This window comes from Ranitomeya imitator, chromosome 1, assembly GCF_032444005.1.
Source record: "Ranitomeya imitator isolate aRanImi1 chromosome 1, aRanImi1.pri, whole genome shotgun sequence".
NCBI lineage: Eukaryota > Metazoa > Chordata > Amphibia > Anura > Dendrobatidae > Ranitomeya > Ranitomeya imitator.
In genome coordinates this window covers 299,489,954-299,510,334 of record NC_091282.1, presented here as the reverse complement: position 1 = coordinate 299,510,334, position 20,381 = coordinate 299,489,954, and the positions used below count along the sequence as shown (strand labels likewise).

The window sequence follows — 20,381 nt, the reverse complement described above, 5'->3', positions numbered from 1 at the left end:
AGAAAACCTTTGGAGGGAGTTGAAAGTCCGTGTTGCCAAGCGAAAAGCCAAAAACATCACTGCTCTAGAGGAGATCTGCATGGAGGAATGGGCCAACATGCCAACAACAGTGTGTGGCAACCTTGTGAAGACTTACAGAAAACGTTTGACCTCTGTCATTGCCAACAAAGGATATATTACAAAGTATTGAGATGAAATTTTGTTTCTGACCAAATACTTATTTTCCACCATAATATGCAAATAAAATGTTAAAAAAACAGACAATGTGATTTTCTGGATTTTTTTTTCTCAGTTTGTCTCCCATAGTTGAGGTCTACCTATGATGTAAATTACAGACACCTCTCACCTTTTTAAGTGGAGGAACTTGCACTATTGCTGACTGACTAAATACTTTTTTGCCCCACTGTATATGTCTACAGGATGTATATCTCTTTATATAAGATTGCTTTATTAGTTTGAAAACTAGTTGTAAATTACATAGAGAATTACAGTATGTAAAAGATGATGTTAAATACGCATTTTATACAGATTAATGTAATATGGATGTCATACGGATGCTAGGTGACAAAAATCACATTGCACTCGTATCCTACTTTTCTGGGTCATCATTGGACCTTTTTTTTTTTTTATATACATGCTCGTGTGATTCCAGCCTAAAAGACAAACTGCAGCCAGGGGACAGGGATTTTCTGATCCAGAAAACCAATTTAATGGTGAAAATAAAAAGCTGCAGCTCATACAGTAGCTAAGGCCTCTTTCACACTTCAGTTGTTTGGCGTCAGTCTAAAACCGCCATTTTCCTTTCCCATAGACTTGCATTAGCGACGGATTGTGACGGATGGTCGTCCGTTCCATCCGCCATGTGGACGTTTTCTGAAAATAGACGGACATTGAAACGTTTTTTGTCAACGCCGAAATGGAATGGGCGCCTATGGGCGACGGATCCGCCGCAACCGTTTTTTCAGCGGATCCGTCACCCCAATCCGTTTTTTCAATTGCGCATGCTCCAAAAAGTAGATACTTTTCCCTGACAACCCCCAAGTAACGGATCCGTCAAAAAAACGGATCCGTTAGAACCGTTTTCTCAACAATTGTGACGGATCCGTCAATCCGTCACTATGTCGGTAGTGACTGACGCCAAACAACTGAAGTGTGAAAGAGGCCTAAGAAACACAGTGATTAATCGCTTAGCATAATAATAATCTTTATTTTTATATAGCGCTAACATATTCCGCAGCGCTTTACAGGTTGCACACATTATCGTTGCTGTCCCCGTTGTAATTGCCTATCAGTATGTCTTTGGAAAGTTGCCGGTAATCTGCGCCCGCCCGCTGGCATTAAAATACTTACCCAGCTCCCTCGGCGCTTACATCCTCTCAGCGTCGCTGCTTGTCCTGTATGAGCGGTCACGTGGTGCCGCACATTACAGTGATGAATATGCGGCTCCACCTTCCATAGGGGTGGAGCCGCATATTCATTACTGTAATAAGCTGCACCACGTGACCGCTTATACAGGAAGAGCTGCGACGCTGAGAGGATGCAAGCGCCGAGGGAGCTGGGTAAGTACAGGTCCTTCTCAAAAAATTAGCATATAGTGTTAAATTTCATTATTTACCATAATGTAATGATTACAATTAAACTTTCATATATTATAGATTCATTATCCACCAACTGAAATTTGTCAGGTCTTTTATTGTTTTAATACTGATGATTTTGGCATACAACTCCTGATAACCCAAAAAACCTGTCTCAATAAATTAGCATATCAAGAAAAGGTTCTCTAAACGACCTATTACCCTAATCTTCTGAATCAACTAATTAACTCTAAACACATGCAAAAGATACCTGAGGCTTTTATAAACTCCCTGCCTGGTTCATTACTCAAAACCCCCATCATGGGTAAGACTAGCGACCTGACAGATGTCAAGAAGGCCATCATTGACACCCTCAAGCAAGAGGGTAAGACCCAGAAAGAAATTTCTCAACAAATAGGCTGTTCCCAGAGTGCTGTATCAAGGCACCTCAATGGTAAGTCTGTTGGAAGGAAACAATGTGGCAGAAAACGCTGTACAACGAGAAGAGGAGACCGGACCCCGAGGAAGATTGTGGAGAAGGACCGATTCCAGACCTTGGGGAACCTGAGGAAGCAGTGGACTGAGTCTGGTGTGGAAACATCCAGAGCCACCGTGCACAGGCGTGTGCAGGAAATGGGCTACAGGTGCCGCATTCCCCAGGTAAAGCCACTTTTGAACCATAAACAGCGGCAGAGGCGCCTGACCTGGGCTACAGAGAAGCAGCACTGGACTGTTGCTAAGTGGTCCCAAGTACTTTTTTCTGATGAAAGCAAATTTTGCATGTCATTCGGAAATCAAGGTGCCAGAGTCTGGAGGATGACTGGGGAGAAGGAAATGCCACAATGCCTGAAGTCCAGTGTCAAGTACCCACAGTCAGTGATGGTGTGGGGTGCCATGTCAGCTGCTGGTGTTGGTCCACTGTGTTTCATCAAGGGCAGGGTCAATGCAGCTAGCTATCAGGAGATTTTGGAGCACTTCATGCTTCCATCGGCTGAAATGCTTTATGGAGATGAAGATTTCATTTTTCAGCACGACCTGGCACCTGCTCACAGTGCCAAAACCACTGGTAAATGGTTTACTGACCATGGTATTACTGTGCTCAATTGGCCTGCCAACTCTCCTGACCTGAACCCCATAGAGAATCTGTGGGATATTGTGAAGAGAAAGTTGAGAGACGCAAGACCCAACACTCTGGATGAGCTTAAGGCCGCTATTGAAGCATCCTGGGCCTCCATAACATCTCAGCAGTGTCACAGGCTGATTGCCTCCATGCCACGCCGCATTGAAGCAGTCATTTCTGCCAAAGGATTCCCGACCAAGTATTGAGTGCATAACTGAACATTATTATTTGATGGTTTTTTTGTTTGTTATTTAAAAACACTTTTATTTGATTGGATGGGTGAAATATGCTAATTTATTGAGACAGGTTTTTTGGGTTATCAGGAGTTGTATGCCAAAATCATCAGTATTAAAACAATAAAAGACCTGACAAATTTCAGTTGGTGGATAATGAATCTATAATATATGAAAGTTTAATTGTAATCATTACATTATGGTAAATAATGAAATTTAACACTATATGCTAATTTTTTGAGAAGGACCTGTATTTTAATGCCAGCGGGCGGGCGCAGATTACCGGCAACTTTATTTTAAAAACAAAAATAAATTAAAAAAAAAGATTATTCATTCCTTCTTTCCAGCGAATGCTGCTGGAGAGAAGAAATGAATGGGGCTTCAGCACCAGATGCAGGGGACAGTGCTTAACTGTGGCGCTGTCTCCTGCACGGTGCGTGTGGTACCCAGTCGGCACACGGGCGGCACACGGATGCCGCACGTGTGCCACACTGATGTGCCACGTGAACACATGGACACGGATAATTCCGGTACCGATTTTTCCGGTACCGGAATTATCTGGACATGTGAGACCGGCCTAACATATTGTGTTGTTACAAAAAAAAAATAATAGTCATCAAAATGCCGCCGTCGCCTGCACTGTTGCAAGATACAGTACATATGTATAATATATGCATTTACGGTTTAGTCGTTTAGTAATGTGGAGGAAAAAAAAATTATCTTCATTTAAATGCCAATTTGCTCAGGGGGAAGCGACATCTATGCGAAACGCACGTTGGAGAATGTGGCCGCAGTTGCGGCAGGACTGACAAATACAATGGGTAAATACTCCTCTTACTTGTTAAGCTCATAATATGTATTGCGTCCAACATAAGCCTTCTGGTACTTTTTGGCAGATACTGGACTACTGCCCCCATATTGGACTATTGTCCTATTATTACTTAGTAGAGTGTAAACTCAGTTTAGGGGCACCAGTTTATCTACATGTCTCTCATGAAAACTCTTAGTTGTTCGCATTCAATTTCCATGTCCTGACCTATTCTCCGGCCTCTTTTTTTTAACCAAGGACCAAATTACATCTGTACTCGTAATCCTATATTGTTTATTTCTATTTGTAATTTTGTGTATTAATAAAAACGTTGACATTTTTAGCATATTTTGACTCCGATTCTCCTTGTTAAGTATATTATGATGAGTGGCTAATAGTGATGAGCGAGTATACTCGTTGCTCGGGTGGTCTCTGGGTATTTGTTAGTGCTCTGAGATTTAGTTTTCGTTGCCGCAGCTGCATGATTTACAGCTGCTGGACAGGCTGAATACATGTGGGGAATGCCTGTTTCTTAGGGAATTCCCACATGTATTCAGGCTGTCCAGCAACCATAAATCATGCAGCTGAGTCGACGAAAACTAAATCTCCGAGCACTAACAAATACTCAGAGACCACCCGAGCATGCTCAGGAAGACCCGAGCAACAATGCTATTCGCTCATCACTAGTGGCTAAGTATATGGGTATATTAGTTCTGTGGAACTGATATCTTTGTATAATGCTAAGAATAGCTGTCCGCTGAATAAATAAATGCAAGATAAAGGCATCAAACTGTTCAGTACATAAATGTATATTGGCTCTAACATAAATTATTAGATATTAGCACATAATATATATGACAAAGGTAGCGTAGCTTCTCGGGATGTAGTAACTGAGTATTCATGAAGGGACCTCATCAGACATTCAGTTTTCTTGGTGTGTGTGTGCTCAGACATGAAAGGATTCACACTCTTTGTCAGCTGCTTCCATAAGACACACATTATTAAGTGTGCTTCCTTTTCAAGGCAAGCTTGAAGCAAATCCAGAACAGTCTTGTGACCTGGCTGAACGTCCCGAAGATCAGAATCTGGTCGATGTAACATTGGCACTCGGTTGGTCTTCTATACAGTGCTGCTTTGAGAAATTGTACTTGTCAAAATCCTCTCTGATCTGCAGCCAAGTTTTCCCTTTTGTTTCAGGCAGGTAGAAGTAGAGAAATGCCCCACAGATGGCAGTGATGATGAGGAAGATGAGGAAACAGAATTGCTCCATAGTAGCCTGGAGAGAGAAATAGAAGAGGTAAACTGTTGGGAAAAATAGACAGATTTTGTCTAGTTTTGTGCCTCTTTTTTGTCCCCAATTCATTATTCTATTGGTGCTTTTTTTTTTTAAAGCCTAATTTAGTAATTGCAAAATTTTGCACAACTGCACTCCTATCCCCCATGGTGTACTTTGGAGTGTGCCAACATTTTGGTGTTTTTTTTTTTCAACTTTTGGTGCTACGGTGATCTTTTTGGCAGCAAAAGTTGCAAAAATAGTTCAAGACAGAAAGAATTTTAGACAAACTCATGAATTACGTGTGCAATTTTGATGAATGTGGAGTAAATAATACCACAAAACAAAAAACGAAAGTCACAAAAAAGCAAATGATGAATCGATTTGGGACCTCTATCTGCGGCCCGGAGACTCACACATCTTGGTCACTGGCACAAATAGTATATATTTTCTGTCTTCGAAACCAATTTGGGCCTTTACGACAAAGTCATTCTTGTTTTTCTAGGTTTTTTTTTAATTGTCACATTATAAGAGCCATACAATTTAGATTTTGCTTTGCTGTAGCTCTATGAGGGCTAATGTTTTGCAGGATGTTTGTATTTGTCAGTGAAAACATTTTGGCCTAAATACCGTATATATTACTAACTCTGCTTAAATTTTTATGGTGAAAAATAAAAACTCCCCAGCAATTATACGTTGTTATTTTTTTGCTTCACATTTCACACTATTCACCATGTTACATAAATACATTTTAACCCCTTAAGCGCGAAGGATGGTTTGCACGTTAAAGAAGATGTCCACTACTATAAAGTTTTTTTTTGTTTTTTTTTCATAAATCTTGCTATTATGTGCCACTGAAAACATCTACTGTGTTTATTTCAGCAATATTACCTGTTATCATGCTATAGCAGCACATCTTTAGTGCTGGATCCAGCTCTCATTGGGTTAATCGACAACTTCCTTTCTCCTGAGTTATTGTGGTCTAATACTACAAGTTCCATGATGCATTGCACTCGCATGTAACTCTGCACTGGCACACCCACTCCAAAACACACCCAAACCCCTCCCTCCTCTCTGTTCAGGCTGATGAGGAGAGGCCACATCTTAGGCTACGTTCACATTAGCGTTGTGCGCCGCTGCGTCGGCGACGCAACACACAACGCACGCAAAAACGCACCAAAACGCATGCAAAAACGCTGCGTTTTGCGACGCATGCGTTGTTTTTTGCCGAAATTCGGACGCAAGAAAAATGCAACTTGTTGCGTTTTCTTGGTCCGACGCTTGCGGCAAAAAAGACGCATGCGTCGCACAACGCAACAAACAAAAACGCATGCGTCCCCCATGTTAAATATAGGGGCGCATGACGCATGCGTCGCCGCTGCGTTGCCCGACGCAAACCCGACGCAAACTAGCATAACGCTAGTGTGAACGTAGCCTTAGTCACAAGCTGTAAGCAGCAGCACCAAGAACTGCACAACCATGGTGATCAAGCTTTGAGCTTTTTTTCTTTCTCATCTATTTCATAGTATAGTTTAATATACATATATGATATACTGTAAAGAGATCTCACTGCGTATATGTCTTAGATATGTAAATGACACAGTACATGTGTGGGTATATATGTCCATCTACATACACTTGTGTGAATGTATATATTATGTGTGTTCTTATTTTACACTATTTGTGCTCATACAGGCACAGTCCAGCCACAAATTGGCCCCCCACTACTTCCGTCCAGTCAGTGCCCCCTCCGTACTCCCCTCCAGTCAGCGCCCACATAGCGTTTTAGGACTGCGTTTCTCCGTGGCATAACGCGGTGTAACGCAGTCCTTTAACGCTGTCATTAATCGTCTAAGTGTGCCCAATTTTTTACTATTGATGCTGCCTATGCAGCATCAATAATAAAAACATATGATGTTAAAAGTAATACAAAAAAAATTACATTATATTCTCATCTTCCGCGCCAGCCTTTCACACGACTCGCGACGATCCGGTCCAAATAATGCATTGCGGCAATGCCCGAACATGACGTAGCGTTCTCATGAGACCGCTACATCATCACGTGTTATGGCCGCAAGGCATTACTGGCAACGGAATGTCACGACATGGCCTGGATGCGGGGGACGCCGGAAGGTGAGTATATAACTATTTTTTATTTTATTTCTTTTTTTTTTAACAGGGATGTGGTGCCCACATTGCAATATACTACGTGGGCTTTGTTATATACTACGTGGGCTGTATTATATACTACATACATATTCTAGAGTACTCGATGCGTTACAATCTGGCCAAATCTTATTCACGCAGCGTTTCCCAGTTGAAAACAAAATGGCAAAATACTAGGCAGAAACATGTATTAAAGCTGTGATAAAGTGCATAGTGCTAATAAGGTGATACATATAGTGCTTACTCATGTGGGTATGGTGCCCGCTGAGTACGTAGCTCCAACGCACGTTTCGCAATATTTGCTTCTTCGGGAAGCTTGTGTACTGCTGCTTCAGATTGTTGTGTCATCACTCGTGTTGAGCATTCCAATACTGCAAATATTGGGTATCGGCCAATATTCGCTATATTGGAATTCCGATACCGAGTTCCGATATTTTTACGATATCGGAAATCGGAAGTTCCTATAGTGCAATTATGCAGTATAATGAAGTGTGGGCGGAGACTGGGTGTGTGTGTGCGGGCAGTGTCTGTGCGTGACCGTGGGGCTCTCTGCGGTGTGCGGGGTCTCTGTGCGGCTTGCGGGGTGTCTCTGCGGCGGGCGTGGTCTCTGTGCGGCAGGCGTGGTCTCTGTGCGGCGGGCGTGGTCTCTGTACGGTGGGCGTGGTCTCTGCGGGGCGTGCGGGGTGTCTCTGTGCAGCGTGCGGGGTCTCTGCGGCGTGTCTCTGTGCGGGGTGTCTCAGTGCGGGCATCGTCCGATGGGACTATGAGTCCCATCGGACGATGCCTACTACACTGACAGTGATGGACACATAAGCCAATGATGGGACAGTAGTAGTCCCATCATCCAGCTAATGTGTTGAATGAAAAAAAAATACTCCATACATACTCCATAGAGTACATGCATGACATACAGTACATTAAACATAGAGTTCATACTCACCATTACTTGTCATTTTGATCCCCGAAGCCAGTGTCATCTGTAAAAAAGGTGAAAAAAACAAACAACCAATAAACTCCCTGTCCGCAGAAATCCACGAGTGTCCCACGACGATCTCCCGTGAAGAACAGCAGCAACAGCTGTTGCAACCGCTCTCCAGGGGCCCCACAAACACAATGACGGGAAGAAGGGATTCCTTGGCCACTGTGGAAAAAAATAGTCCCTAGCCTCACTTATGGCATTGCTGGGTGAGAAATTTACCCACGCAGCAATTGCCATAAAGTAAGACTTTGAACTTTAGTAACCTCAGTGATGCACTGCAGGAGCCATTGTCTCCTGTCAGTGTGTCACTGAGGGTCCTACAGAGCAGTGACATCACCCGATGTCACTGTTCTATAGGGGAGATCGTCGTGGGACGCTCGTTATTAATTGGACTACGGCGGACAGGTAGTATACGGTTTATTATTTTACGTTTTTTGCAGGCGCTGAAGTATGGTATGTATGGTTAAATGAAGATTATTAAAATACTTTTTTCCGAATGTGTGCGTGTTTTATTAACCCTTTCTTACTATTGGATTAATAATGGATAGGCGTCTTATTGACGCCTCTACGTTATTAACCCGGCTTAATGTCACCTTACAATAGCAAGGTGACATTAACCCCTTATTACCCCATATCCCACCGCTACACGGGAGTGGGAAGAGAGGGGCTAAGTGCCGGAATTGGCGCATCTTACAGATGCGCAATTTCTGGGGCGGCTGCGGACTGGTATTTGTAGCCAGGGGGGTGGGGGGCCAATATCCATGGTCCCTCTCTAGGCTATGAATATCAGCCCACAGCTGTCTGCGTAGCCTTTCTGGCTATAAAATATAGGGGGACCCCACGTCATTTTTTTGGGGGGGACCCCTATTTTAATAGCCAGTAAAGGCTACGCAGACAGCTGCGGGCTGGTATTCATAGCAGGCTACAAATATTGGCCCCCAGCCGTCGGCTTTCCCCCTCTGGCGCAGAAAATTGCGCGGGAGCCCATGACATTTTTTTCCGCCTTTTTTTTTTTTTAAATTCAACGCTAATTAAAGGGAACCTGTCACCCCGTTTTTTCAGTACGAGATAAAAATACTGTTAAATAGGGCCTGAGCTGTGCGTTACTATAGTGTATTTTGTGTACCTTGATTCCCCACCTATGCTCCTGAAATAACTTACCAAAGTCGCCGTTTTCGCCTGTCAATCAGGCTGGTCAGGTCATATGGGCTTCAGGAAAATGGCCGCCGCGATCTCCATCTGCACACGCGTGGCATCCCGCGGCCATTTTCCTGAAGCCCCGGGCAGCAGAGGACTCCATATGCGCACGCGTGGCCTCAGGAAGATTGCCGCCCCCACAGATCACCAGGGAAATAGCGCCGATCACGCGTTTTTTCTTCTCCTGCCCAGTGGATTCAGAAGATGGGCATGCGCAAACCACTACGCCACCAACGGAAAGATATGCAAGATCTGGGGGAAGAAACAGTCGCCACGCCCATATGACCTGACCAGCTTGATTGACAGGCGAAAACGGCGACTTTGGTAAGGTATTTCGGCAGCATAGGTGGGGAATCGGGGTACACAAAATACACTATAGTAACGCACAGCTCAGGCCCTATTTAACAGTATTTTTATCTTGTACTGAAAAAACGGGGTGACAGGTTCCCTTTAAAGGGACACTGTCACCTGAATTTGGAGGGAACAATCTTCAGCCATGGAGGCGGGGTTTTTGGGTTTTTGATTCACCCTTTCCTTACCCGCTGGCTGCAATATTGGATTGGAGTTCATTCTCTGTCCTCCATAGTACACGCCTGCGCAAGGCAAGATTGCCTTGTGCAGGCATGTACTACGGAGGACAGAGAATGAACTCCAACCCAATATTGCAGCCAGCATGCAGCCAGCGGGTAAGGAAAGGGTGAATCAAAAACCCCGCCTCCATGGCTGACGATTGTTCCCTCCAAATTCAGGTGACAGTGTCCCTTTAAGGCCTCTTTCACTCTTGCGTCGGTACGGGTCCGTCGCTATGCGTCGGGCCGACGTACCGACGCACGTTGTGAAATTTTTGCACAACGTGGGCAGCGGATGCAGTTTTCCAATGCATCCGCTGCCCATTCTGAAGTCCGTAGAGGAGGGGGCGGAGTTTCTGTCGCGCATGCGTGTTAGAAAATGGTGGGCGCGACGGCCAAAAAAACGTTCACTTGAACATTTTTTTCGTGCCGACGGTCCGCCAAAACACGACAGATCCGTTACACAACGGATGTGACGTGTGGCCATCCGTCGCGATCCGTCGCTAATACAAGTCTATGGGTACAAAACGCATCCTGCAAGCACATTTGCAGGATCTGTTTTTTTCCACCGGATCGTTTTTTTTCCAACAGATCCGTTTTTTTCTCATAGAGTTGTATTAGCGCTGGAGTGCGCCTGATGGCCACAAGTTTCATCCGTTTTTTGCTAGATCCGTCGCTGTGTGTTTTTTCGACGGACAGAAAAACCGTTCCTCTGTAGGTGTTTTCCATCCGGCGGAAACAGCTTTTTTGACGGATCCGTGTGGCCATCAGGCGCAATCCGGCGCTAATACAACTCTATGAGAAAAAACGGATCTGGCGGAAAAAAACGGATCCGGTGGAAAAAACGGATCCTGCAAATGTGCTCGCAGGATGCGTTTTACCCATAGACTTGTATTAGCGACGAATGGTCACAAGTCGAGTCACTAGCCCACTCTTATCGGCACCTCCGGCGAGTATATATATCCTTTCGGTTCTGCTTAGCACATTACCCCCTGACGAAGGAATCACTGAAACGCACATCGGAGTGCTCTGTGCTTGGGCACGCAGGACCGACAGGTATATATAAGACTATATCTCACTAATTCCCACATATCTCACAGCAGACATTGACATGCGTGTATGATACTATAGTGCAGGAGGGGACATACTGCACACTATAGACTTTGTCTTCCCTTTTACTTGCACTTTTGCACAATTATACTGTGGCACTTTATTTGCACATTGTTTTTGGTGGATACACATGTACTAACAGATTTTATATATTTTTTCAATCCATATTCAACACTTTTCTTCACTAGTTGTATATTTTTTTTCCCCTTGGATACACGTAATTTGTCTCATACATGCGCTTAGAATCAGATTGTGGAATTGGTTGTATATATATATATTTTTTATATCGTATTTTTTACCTGTACACCTGTGTATATTTATTTCCCAAGCACATGCACTTTTGTGCTGATGTTGCCATACTATTATAATAAAGGCTTTTTTATTGACTTGCTTTTCTGTGGCTTTTTATAATATATAAGTATATTTTTTTGTTTCATATATATATATATATATATATATATATATATATATATATATTTGTTTTGCTGCTAGCATTTGGAGTCCTTTGACAGCTCTTTGATTTTTTTATACAAATTTCACATCGTGCGTCTGTACGTCGGCCCGACGCATGGCGACGGACCCGTACCGACGCAAGAGTGAAAGAGGCCTTAATGAGTGTTGAATTTAAAAAAAAAAAAAAGCGGAAAAAAACGGAGTGGGCTCCCACACAATTTTCTGCGCCAGAGGGGGAAAGCCGATGGCCTGGGGCCAATATTTGTAGCCTGCTATGAATATCAGCCCGCAGCTGTCTGCGTAGCCTTTACTGGCTATTAAAATAGGGGGACCCCCCCCAAACATGACGTGGGGTCCCCCTATATTTTATAGCCAGAAAGGCTACACAGACAGCTGCGGGCTGATATTCATAGCCTAGAGAGGCGCCATGGATATTGGCCCCCCCGGCTACAAATACCAGTCCGCAGCCGCCCCAGAAATGGCGCATCTGTAAGATGCGCCAATTCCGGCACTTAGCCCCTCTCTTCCCACTCCCGAGTAGCGGTGGGATATGGGGTAATAAGGGGTTAATGTCACCTTGCTATTGTAAGGTGACATTAAGCCGGGTTAATAACGGAGAGGCGTCAATAAGACGCCTATCCATTATTAATCCAATAGTAAGAAAGGGTTAATAAAACACGCACACATTAGGAAAAAAGTATTTTAATATTCTTCATTTAACCATACTTACCATACTTCAGCGCCTGCAAAAAAACGTAAAATAATAAACCGTATACTACCTGTCCGCCGTAGTCCAATTAATAATGAGTGTCCCACGACGATCTCTCCTATAGAACAGTGACATTGGGTGATGTCACTGCTCTATAGGACCCTCAGTGACACACTGACAGGAGACAATGGCTCCTGCAGTGCATCACTGAGGTTACTCTAGTTCACTGGTTTCACTTTATGGCATTTGCTGCGTGTGAAAATGTCTCACCCACCAATGCCATAAGTGAGGCTAGGGACTATTTTCTCACAGGGGCGTAGGAATACATTGTGAGGAATACATTGTGGATGGATACCTTCCATCATTGTGTTCCTGGAGCCCCTGGAGAGCTGTTGCATCAGCTGATGCTCCTGCTCTCCACAGGAGATCGTTGTGGGACACTCGTTTTAATTGGATTTCTGCGGATCGGGGAGTATATTGTTTGTTTATTATTTTAATATTTTTTACAGGTGACAATGGCTTCGGGGAACAAAATGACAAGTGATGGTGAGTATGTACTCTATGTTATATGTACTGTATGTCTGTATGTATGATGTATGTACTGTATGTCGCATGTCCCATGGTGCATGTCCCATGTCGTAGCATGGTGCATGTCGTCGCATGGTGCATGTCGTCGCATGGTGCATGTCGCATGTCATCGCATGGTGCATGTCGTCGTATGATGCATGTCGCATGTTGTCGCATGGTGCATGTTGTCGCATGGTGCATGTCGCCACATGGTGCATGTCGCATATCGTCGCATGGTGCATGTCGCATGTCGTCACAAGGTGCATGCCGCATGTCGTCACATGGTGCATGTCGTCACATGGTGCATGTCGTCGCATGGTGCATGGTGCATGTCGTCGTGTGGTGCATGTCGCCACATGGTGCATGTCACATGTTGTCGCGTGGTGCATGTCGCCGCATGGTGCATGTCGCATGTCATCCCATGGTGCATGTCGCATGTCGTCACATGGTGCATATCGTCGTAAGGTGCATGTCGCATGTCGTCACATGGTGCATGTCGTCGCATGGTGCATGTCGTCGCATGATGCATGTCGCATGTCGTCACATGGTGCATGTCGTCACATGGTGCATGTCGTCACATGGTGCATGTCGCATGTCGCCACATGGTGCATGTCGTCGCATGGTGCATGTCGTCGCATGGTGCATGTCATCGCATGGTGCATGTCGCATGTCGTCGCATGGTGCATGTCGTCGCATGGTGCATGTCGTCGCATGGTGCATGTCGTCGCATGGTGCATGTCGCATGTCATCGCATGGTGCATGTCACATGGTGTGTATTGTATGTATGTATGTATGTACGTACTGTGTATGTGTTTTTTTTTACATTCAACACATTAGCGCACACACACACACACCCCCAGCAGACCCCCGGCGCCGGCACGCACATACCGGCGCCGGCACGCAGACCCACGGAGCCGGCACGCACATACCAGCGCCGGCACGCACATACCGGCACCGGCACGCAGACCCCCGGCGTCCACACAACAATCATCCCTGCCTAGCCCCGCCCACCCCCAACACAGCCCCGCAGGCAGCCCCCAGCCCCGCCCACAGCCCAGTCACTCTTGATGAGTGACTGCTGTCTGTGGGGGCTGGTCACGCCTGCTACTGACGTCACGTCAATTTCCAGAGTCTGGAAATTGACGTGACGTCAGCGAAAATGAGCGGCGGCTGCAGCCTGGGGGTCACGTGACCCAGACTCAGCAGCCGGAATAGCGCCGCTCACAGGCGAAAACGGCAACGCAAGGTATTTGCACAATTTATTAGGGGCCCCGGGGGGATACATTGGGCTATTAATTGAAAGTAGTGGACAACCCCTTTAATGACCGGGCCAATTTTTACAATTCTGACCACTGTCCCTTTATGAGGTTATAACTCTGGAACGCTTCAATGGATCTTGGCGATTCTGACATTGTTTTCTCGTGACATATTGTACTTCATGATAGTGGTAAAATTTCTTCAATATAACTTCAATATAACTTGCGTTTATTTGTGAAAAATGGAAATTTGGCGAAAATTTTGCAATTTTCCAACTTTGAATTTTTATGCCCTTAAATCACAGAGATATAGCATGTAAAATAATTAATAAGTAACATTTCCCAAATGTCTACTTTAGATCAGCACAATTTTGGAACCAAACATTTTTTTTTTGTTAGGGAGTTATAAGGGTTAAAAGTTGACCAGCAATTTCTCATTTTTACAACACCAATGTTTTTAGGGACCACATGACATTTGAAATCATTTTGAGGGGTCTATATGATAGAAAATACCCAAGTGTGACACCATTCTAAAAACTGCACCCCTCAAGGTACTCAAAACCACATTCAAGAAGTTTATTAACCCTTCAGGTGTTTTACAGGAATTTTTGGAATGTTTTTTAAAAAAAATTAACATTTAACTTTTTTTCACAAAAAATTTAATTCAGCTCCAATTTGTTTTATTTTCCCAAGGGTAAGAGAAGAAATTGGACCCCAAAAATTGTTGTGCCATTTGTTCTGAGTACGCTGATACCCAACATGTGGGGGGTAAACCACTGTTTGGGCCCATGGCAGAGCTCGGAAGGGAAGGAGCGCCATTTGACTTTTCAATGCAAAATTGACTGGAATTGAGATGGGACACCATGTCACTTTGGAGAGCCCCTGATGGGCCTAAACATTGAAACCCCCCACATGTGACACCATTTTGGAAAGTAGACCCCCTAAGGAACTTATCTAGATGTGTTTTGAGAGCTTTGAACCCCCAAGTTTTTCACTACAGTTTATAACGCAGAGTCGTGAAAATAAAAATTAATTTTTTTCCCACAAAAATGTTTTTTTAGCCCCCCCAAATTTTTATTTTTCCAAGGGTAACAAGAGAAATTGGACCCCGAAGTTGTTGTCCAATTTGTCCTGAGTACGCTGATACTCCATATGTGGGGAAGAACCACCGTTTGGGCGCATGGCAGAGCTCGGAAGGGAAGGAGCGCCATTTGGAATGCAGACTTAGATGGATTGGTCTGAAGGCGTCACATTGCATTTGCAGAGCCCCGATGCACCTAAACAGTAGAAACCCCCCAGAAGTGACACGATTTTGGAAAGTAGACCCCCTAAGGAACTTATCTAGATGTGATTTGACAGCTTTGAACCCCCAAGTGTTCCACTACAGTTTATAACAAGTCGTGAAAATAAATAATTTTTTTCCCACAAAAATGTTTTTTTAGACCCCAAAATTTTTATTTTCTCAATCGTAACAAGAGAAATTGGACCCCAATAGTTGTTGTCCAGTTTGTCCTGAGTATGCTGATACCCCATATGTTGGGGTAAACCCCTGTTTGGGCGCACGGGAGAGCTTGGAAGGGAAGGACCACTGTTTTACTTTTTCAACGCAGAATTGGCTGGAATTGAGATCGGACGCCATGTCTCGTTTATGAGCCCTGATGTGCCTAAACAGTGGAAACCCCCAATTCTAACTGAAACCCTAACGCCAAAACCCCCTACCCCTAATCCCAACCATAACCCTAACCACACCCCTAACCCTGAAACACCCCTAACCCTAATCCCAACCGTAAATGTAACCCTAACCCTAACTTTAGCCCCAACTCTAACTTTAACCCCAACCCTAACTTTAGCCCCAACCCTAACTTTAGACCCAACCCTAACTTTAGCCGCAACCCTAACCCTAGCCCCAAACCTAGCCCTAGCCCTAACCCTAGCCCTAACCCTAATGGGAAAATGGAAATAAATACATTTTTAATTTTTTTTTATGTTTCCCTAACTAAGGGGGTGATGAAGGGGGTTTGATTTACTTTTCTAGCGGGTTTTCTAGCGGATTTTTATGATTGGCAGCCGTCACACTCTAAAAGACGCTTTTTATTGCAAAAAATATTTTTTGCATTACCACATTTTGAGACCTATAATTTTTCCATATTTTGGTCCACAGAGTCATGTGAGGTCTTGTTTTTTGCAAGACGAGTTGACGTTTTTATTGGTAACATTTTCAGGCACGTGACATTTTTTGATCGCTTTTTATTTTGATTTTTGTGAGGCAGAATGACCAAAAAACAGCTATTCATGAATTTCTTTTGTGCGGGGCGTTTATACCGTTCCGCATTTGGTAAAATGGATAAAGCAGTTTTATTCTTCAGTTCAGTACGTTTACAGCAATACCTCATTTATATTTTTTTTATGTTTTGGCGCTCTTTATACGATAAAAACTATTTTATAGAAAAAATAATTATTTTTGCATCGCTTTATTCTGAGGACTGTAACTTTTTTATTTTTTCGCTGATGATGCTGTATGGTGGCTCGTTTTTTGCAGGACAAGATGCCGTTTTCAGCGGTACCATGGACATTTATATCCATCTTTTTGATCGCATGTTATTCCACTTTTTGTTCGACGGTATGATAATAAAGCGTCGTTTTTTGCCTCGTTTTTGTTTTTTTTACAGTGTTCACTGAAGAGGTTAACCAGTGGGACAGTATTATAGGTTGGGTCCTTACGGACGCGGCGATATTAAATATGTGTATTTTTATTGTTTTTTTTTTTTATTTAGATAAGGAAATGTATTTATGGGAACAATATATATATATTTTTTCTTTATTTAGGATTTTGAAAAATTTTTTTTTTTACACATCTAAAAAATTTTTTTAAACTTTTTTAACTTTGTCCCAGGGGGGACATCACTGTATACTGACAGATCGCTGATCTGACACTTTGCAGAGCACTGATCAGATCTGGCATGCCCTGCTGCTTGGTTACCAGAGCCTGCTCTGGACCCGGAAGTACTCCCTGCAGGACCTGGAAGTAGCCCCGTGGCCATTTTGGATCCGGGGCCTGCAGGGAGGAGACGCTCGGTACAAGGTGAGCACATCGCCTTGTACCGATCGTCTCAGGAAAGCACGCAGGGAGCCTCCTCCCTGCGCGATGCTTCCCTATGCCCCCGGAACACTGCGATCATGGTTGATCGCGTGTGTACCGCGGGGGTTAATGTGCCGTGAGCGCGGCCGATCGCGTATGACGTACTATCCTGTCACTGGGAATTAAGTCCCAGGTCACCTTGACGGGATAGTACGTCATATGGGATTAAGGGGTTAAAGGACTTTTCCAATACTTTTTTATAGCTGACCTAACCTAACCTAAGGTTTTAAGATCTGTGGGGGCCCAACAACTGGTACCGCTAACAATCAGCTGTTATCATCTCAATGGGCATATACAGGGTGGGCCATTTATATGGATACACCTAAATAAAATGGGAATGGTTGGTCATATCAACTTCCTGTTTGTGGCACATTAGTATATGGGAGGGGGGAAACTTTTCAAGATGGGTAGTAACCATGGCGGTCATTTTGAAGTCGGCCATTTTGGATCCAACTTTATTTTTTCCAATGGGAAGAGGGTCATGTGACACATCAAACTTATTGAGAATTTCACAAGAAAAACAATGGTGTGTTTGGTTTTAACATAACTTTATTCTTTCATGAGTTATTTACAAATTTATGACCACTTATAAAATGTGTTCAAAGTGCTGCCCATTGTGTTGAATTGTCAATGCAACCCTCTTCTCCCACTCTTGACACACTGATAGCAACACCGCAGAAGAAATGCTAGCACAGGCTTCCAGTATCTGTTGTTTCAGATGCTGGGGTCATCTGAAGGCAATTGTCTATGCCAGGGGTGTCAAACTGCATTCCTCAAGGGCTGCAAACAGGTCATGTTTTCAGGATTTCCTTGTACTGCACAGGTGATAATTTAATCACCTACACACATAATGATTGCAACACCTTGTGCAATGCTAAGGAAATCTTGAAAACACGCATGGTTTGCGGCCCTCGAGGAATGCAGTTTGACACCCCTGGTCTATGCTGTGAAGATACGAGATGTGCAGGACCTGAAACAACAGATACTGGAAGCCTGTGCTGACATTTCTTCTGCGGTGTTGTGCCAGCACCCCAAGGTGGGGAGTACGTAGCAGGGGCCTGGCTGGATCCAATGGTGCCAAAACCGCCTCTCTTGGACCATCCATTAAGGTGCTATTATCCATCTTGGAGTTTTTAGCTGCTAGATGCAAGGGGAGGGGATTTAGTGACCCCCAAGTAGTTAAATGCTCGTGTAAAGCATGCCCTATTGCTTTCAAGGAACAGAGGAGACCACTAGCCTCTCATGTGGCAGCCCCTCCACCGCTAGCCAGGCCTTTCATCTGACTGGTAACTGTCTGTTTATATTCTGCATTATTTGTCCTACCACTGTTGTATTTGCATATCTGACCATTGTATATGTATAACCATTGTATATATAGTGTTTTGTTTAATGTGCCCTTAAAGTGGTTAAATATATACAGTGGGTATGGAAAATATTCAGACTCCATTTTTTCATTGCAGCCATTTGGTAAATTTAAAAAAAGTTCATTTTTTTCTCATTAATGTACACTCTGCACCCCATCTTGACTGAAAAAAAAACAGAAATGTAGGAATTTTTGCAAATTTGTTAAAAAAGAAAAACTGAAATATCACATGGTCATAAGTATTCAGACCCTTTGCTCAGTATTGAGTAGGAGCACCCTTTTGAGCTAATACAGCCATGAGTCTTCTTGGGAATGATGCAACAAGTCTTCCACACCTGGATTTGTGGATCCTCTGCCATTCTTCACTGCAGATCCTCTCCAGTTCCATCAGGTTGGATGGTGAGCGTTGGTAGACAGCCATTTTCAGGTCTCTCCAGAGATGCTCAATTGGGTTTAAGTCAGGGCTCTGTCTGGGCCAGTCAAGAATGGTTACAGATTTGTACCTTCATGTGTTTTTTTTTTAACAAACTCTATGCAGGCTTTGATATGTCATGCACTGAGGAGAGGCTTCCGTTGAGCCACTCAGCCATAAAGGCCCGACTGGTGGAGGGCTGCAGTGATAGTTGACTTTGTGGAACTTTCTCCCATCTCCCTACTGCATCTCTGGAGCTCAGCCATAGTGATCTTGGGGTTCTTCTTTACCTCTCTCACCAACGCTCTTCTCCTACGATTGCTCAGTTTGGCTGGAGGGCCAGGTCTAGGAATACTAGGATTATGAAGGCCACTGTGCTCTTAGGAACCTTGAGTACTGCAGAAATTATTTTGTAATCTTGGCCAGATCTGTGCCTTGCTACAATTCTGTCTCTGAGCTCCTTGGCCAGTTCCTTTGACCTCATGATTCTCATTTGGTCTGACATGCACTGTGAGCTGTGGGGTCTTATATAGACAGGTGTGTGCCTTTCCAAATCAAGTCCGATCAGTTTAATTAAGCACAGCTGGACTCCAATGAAGGAGTAGAACTATCTCAAGGAGGATCACAAGGAAATGAACAGCATGTAACTTAAATATGAGTGTCTGAGCAAAGGGTCTGAATACTTATGACAATGTGATATTTCAGTTTTTCTTTTTTAATTTGCAAAAATTCCTATATTTCTTGTTTTTCAGTCAAGATGGGGTGCAGAGTGTATATTAATGAGAAAAAATGAACTTTTTTGCATTTACCAAATGGCTGCAATGAAACAAAGAGTGAAAAATTTAAAGGAGTCTGAATAATTTCCGTACCCACTGTAATTTAACCTTGGGCTTCTCTTTTACCTCAATCCACGAACCACAAGTCTCTGTTCTCAGCTTAGCTTTCCATGCTACTGTGAAGGAGAAAATGGCTAATGAAATCAATTATTAAACCTTATATAAGTCAGTTCAGATAGGGTGTAGCAAGATGGCGATTGTGTCTTTGAAACTGTCTTGGAAATCCTTGAAACCGTCCTGGCAGGAATCTTTGGAATGCAGGAGTGAAGGCACTGGAATACACCATATTTGGAAATGAAGCTTGGACTGGACCAATTACAAAGTGACTAGCTGTTCAGAAGTTGTGCGACCTCCCCCCCCCCTATTTCCTGCTTTTAGTATCTTTCTTTGTTCTAAAAATAAAGTTCAGTTGTGTACCAACTTTGACTGAGAGAAGTGTGTATCTGTCTTTGTGTATCAGATACATTCTTTAGCCTCTAAGTGCGCACTCAGCTTTTATTTGGTCAGGTACAAGCAATCATATAGATCTCACTTTAAGAGATCACCCTCACACTACCAGGACTGGTGTCTGGCCCAATATAATCCCGTTAACGGACCGGGCTTGCATCTAACGAGGA

At 43.8% G+C, this 20,381-nt stretch overlaps 1 protein-coding gene across 1 annotated transcript in view; it reads right to left on the bottom strand.

The window, feature by feature from the left end:
- Positions 1–4,555: 4,555 nt before the first annotated feature.
- The window catches only part of LOC138670117 (solute carrier family 2, facilitated glucose transporter member 11-like), a 110,026-nt gene continuing 94,200 nt past the window's right edge, over positions 4,556–20,381 (bottom strand). The window contains exon 12 of the mRNA XM_069757159.1: positions 4,556–5,011. Within this exon, the coding sequence (XP_069613260.1) occupies positions 4,814–5,011 (198 nt within the window). The 3' untranslated portion in view covers positions 4,556–4,813. The remainder of the gene's footprint in view (positions 5,012–20,381) is intronic.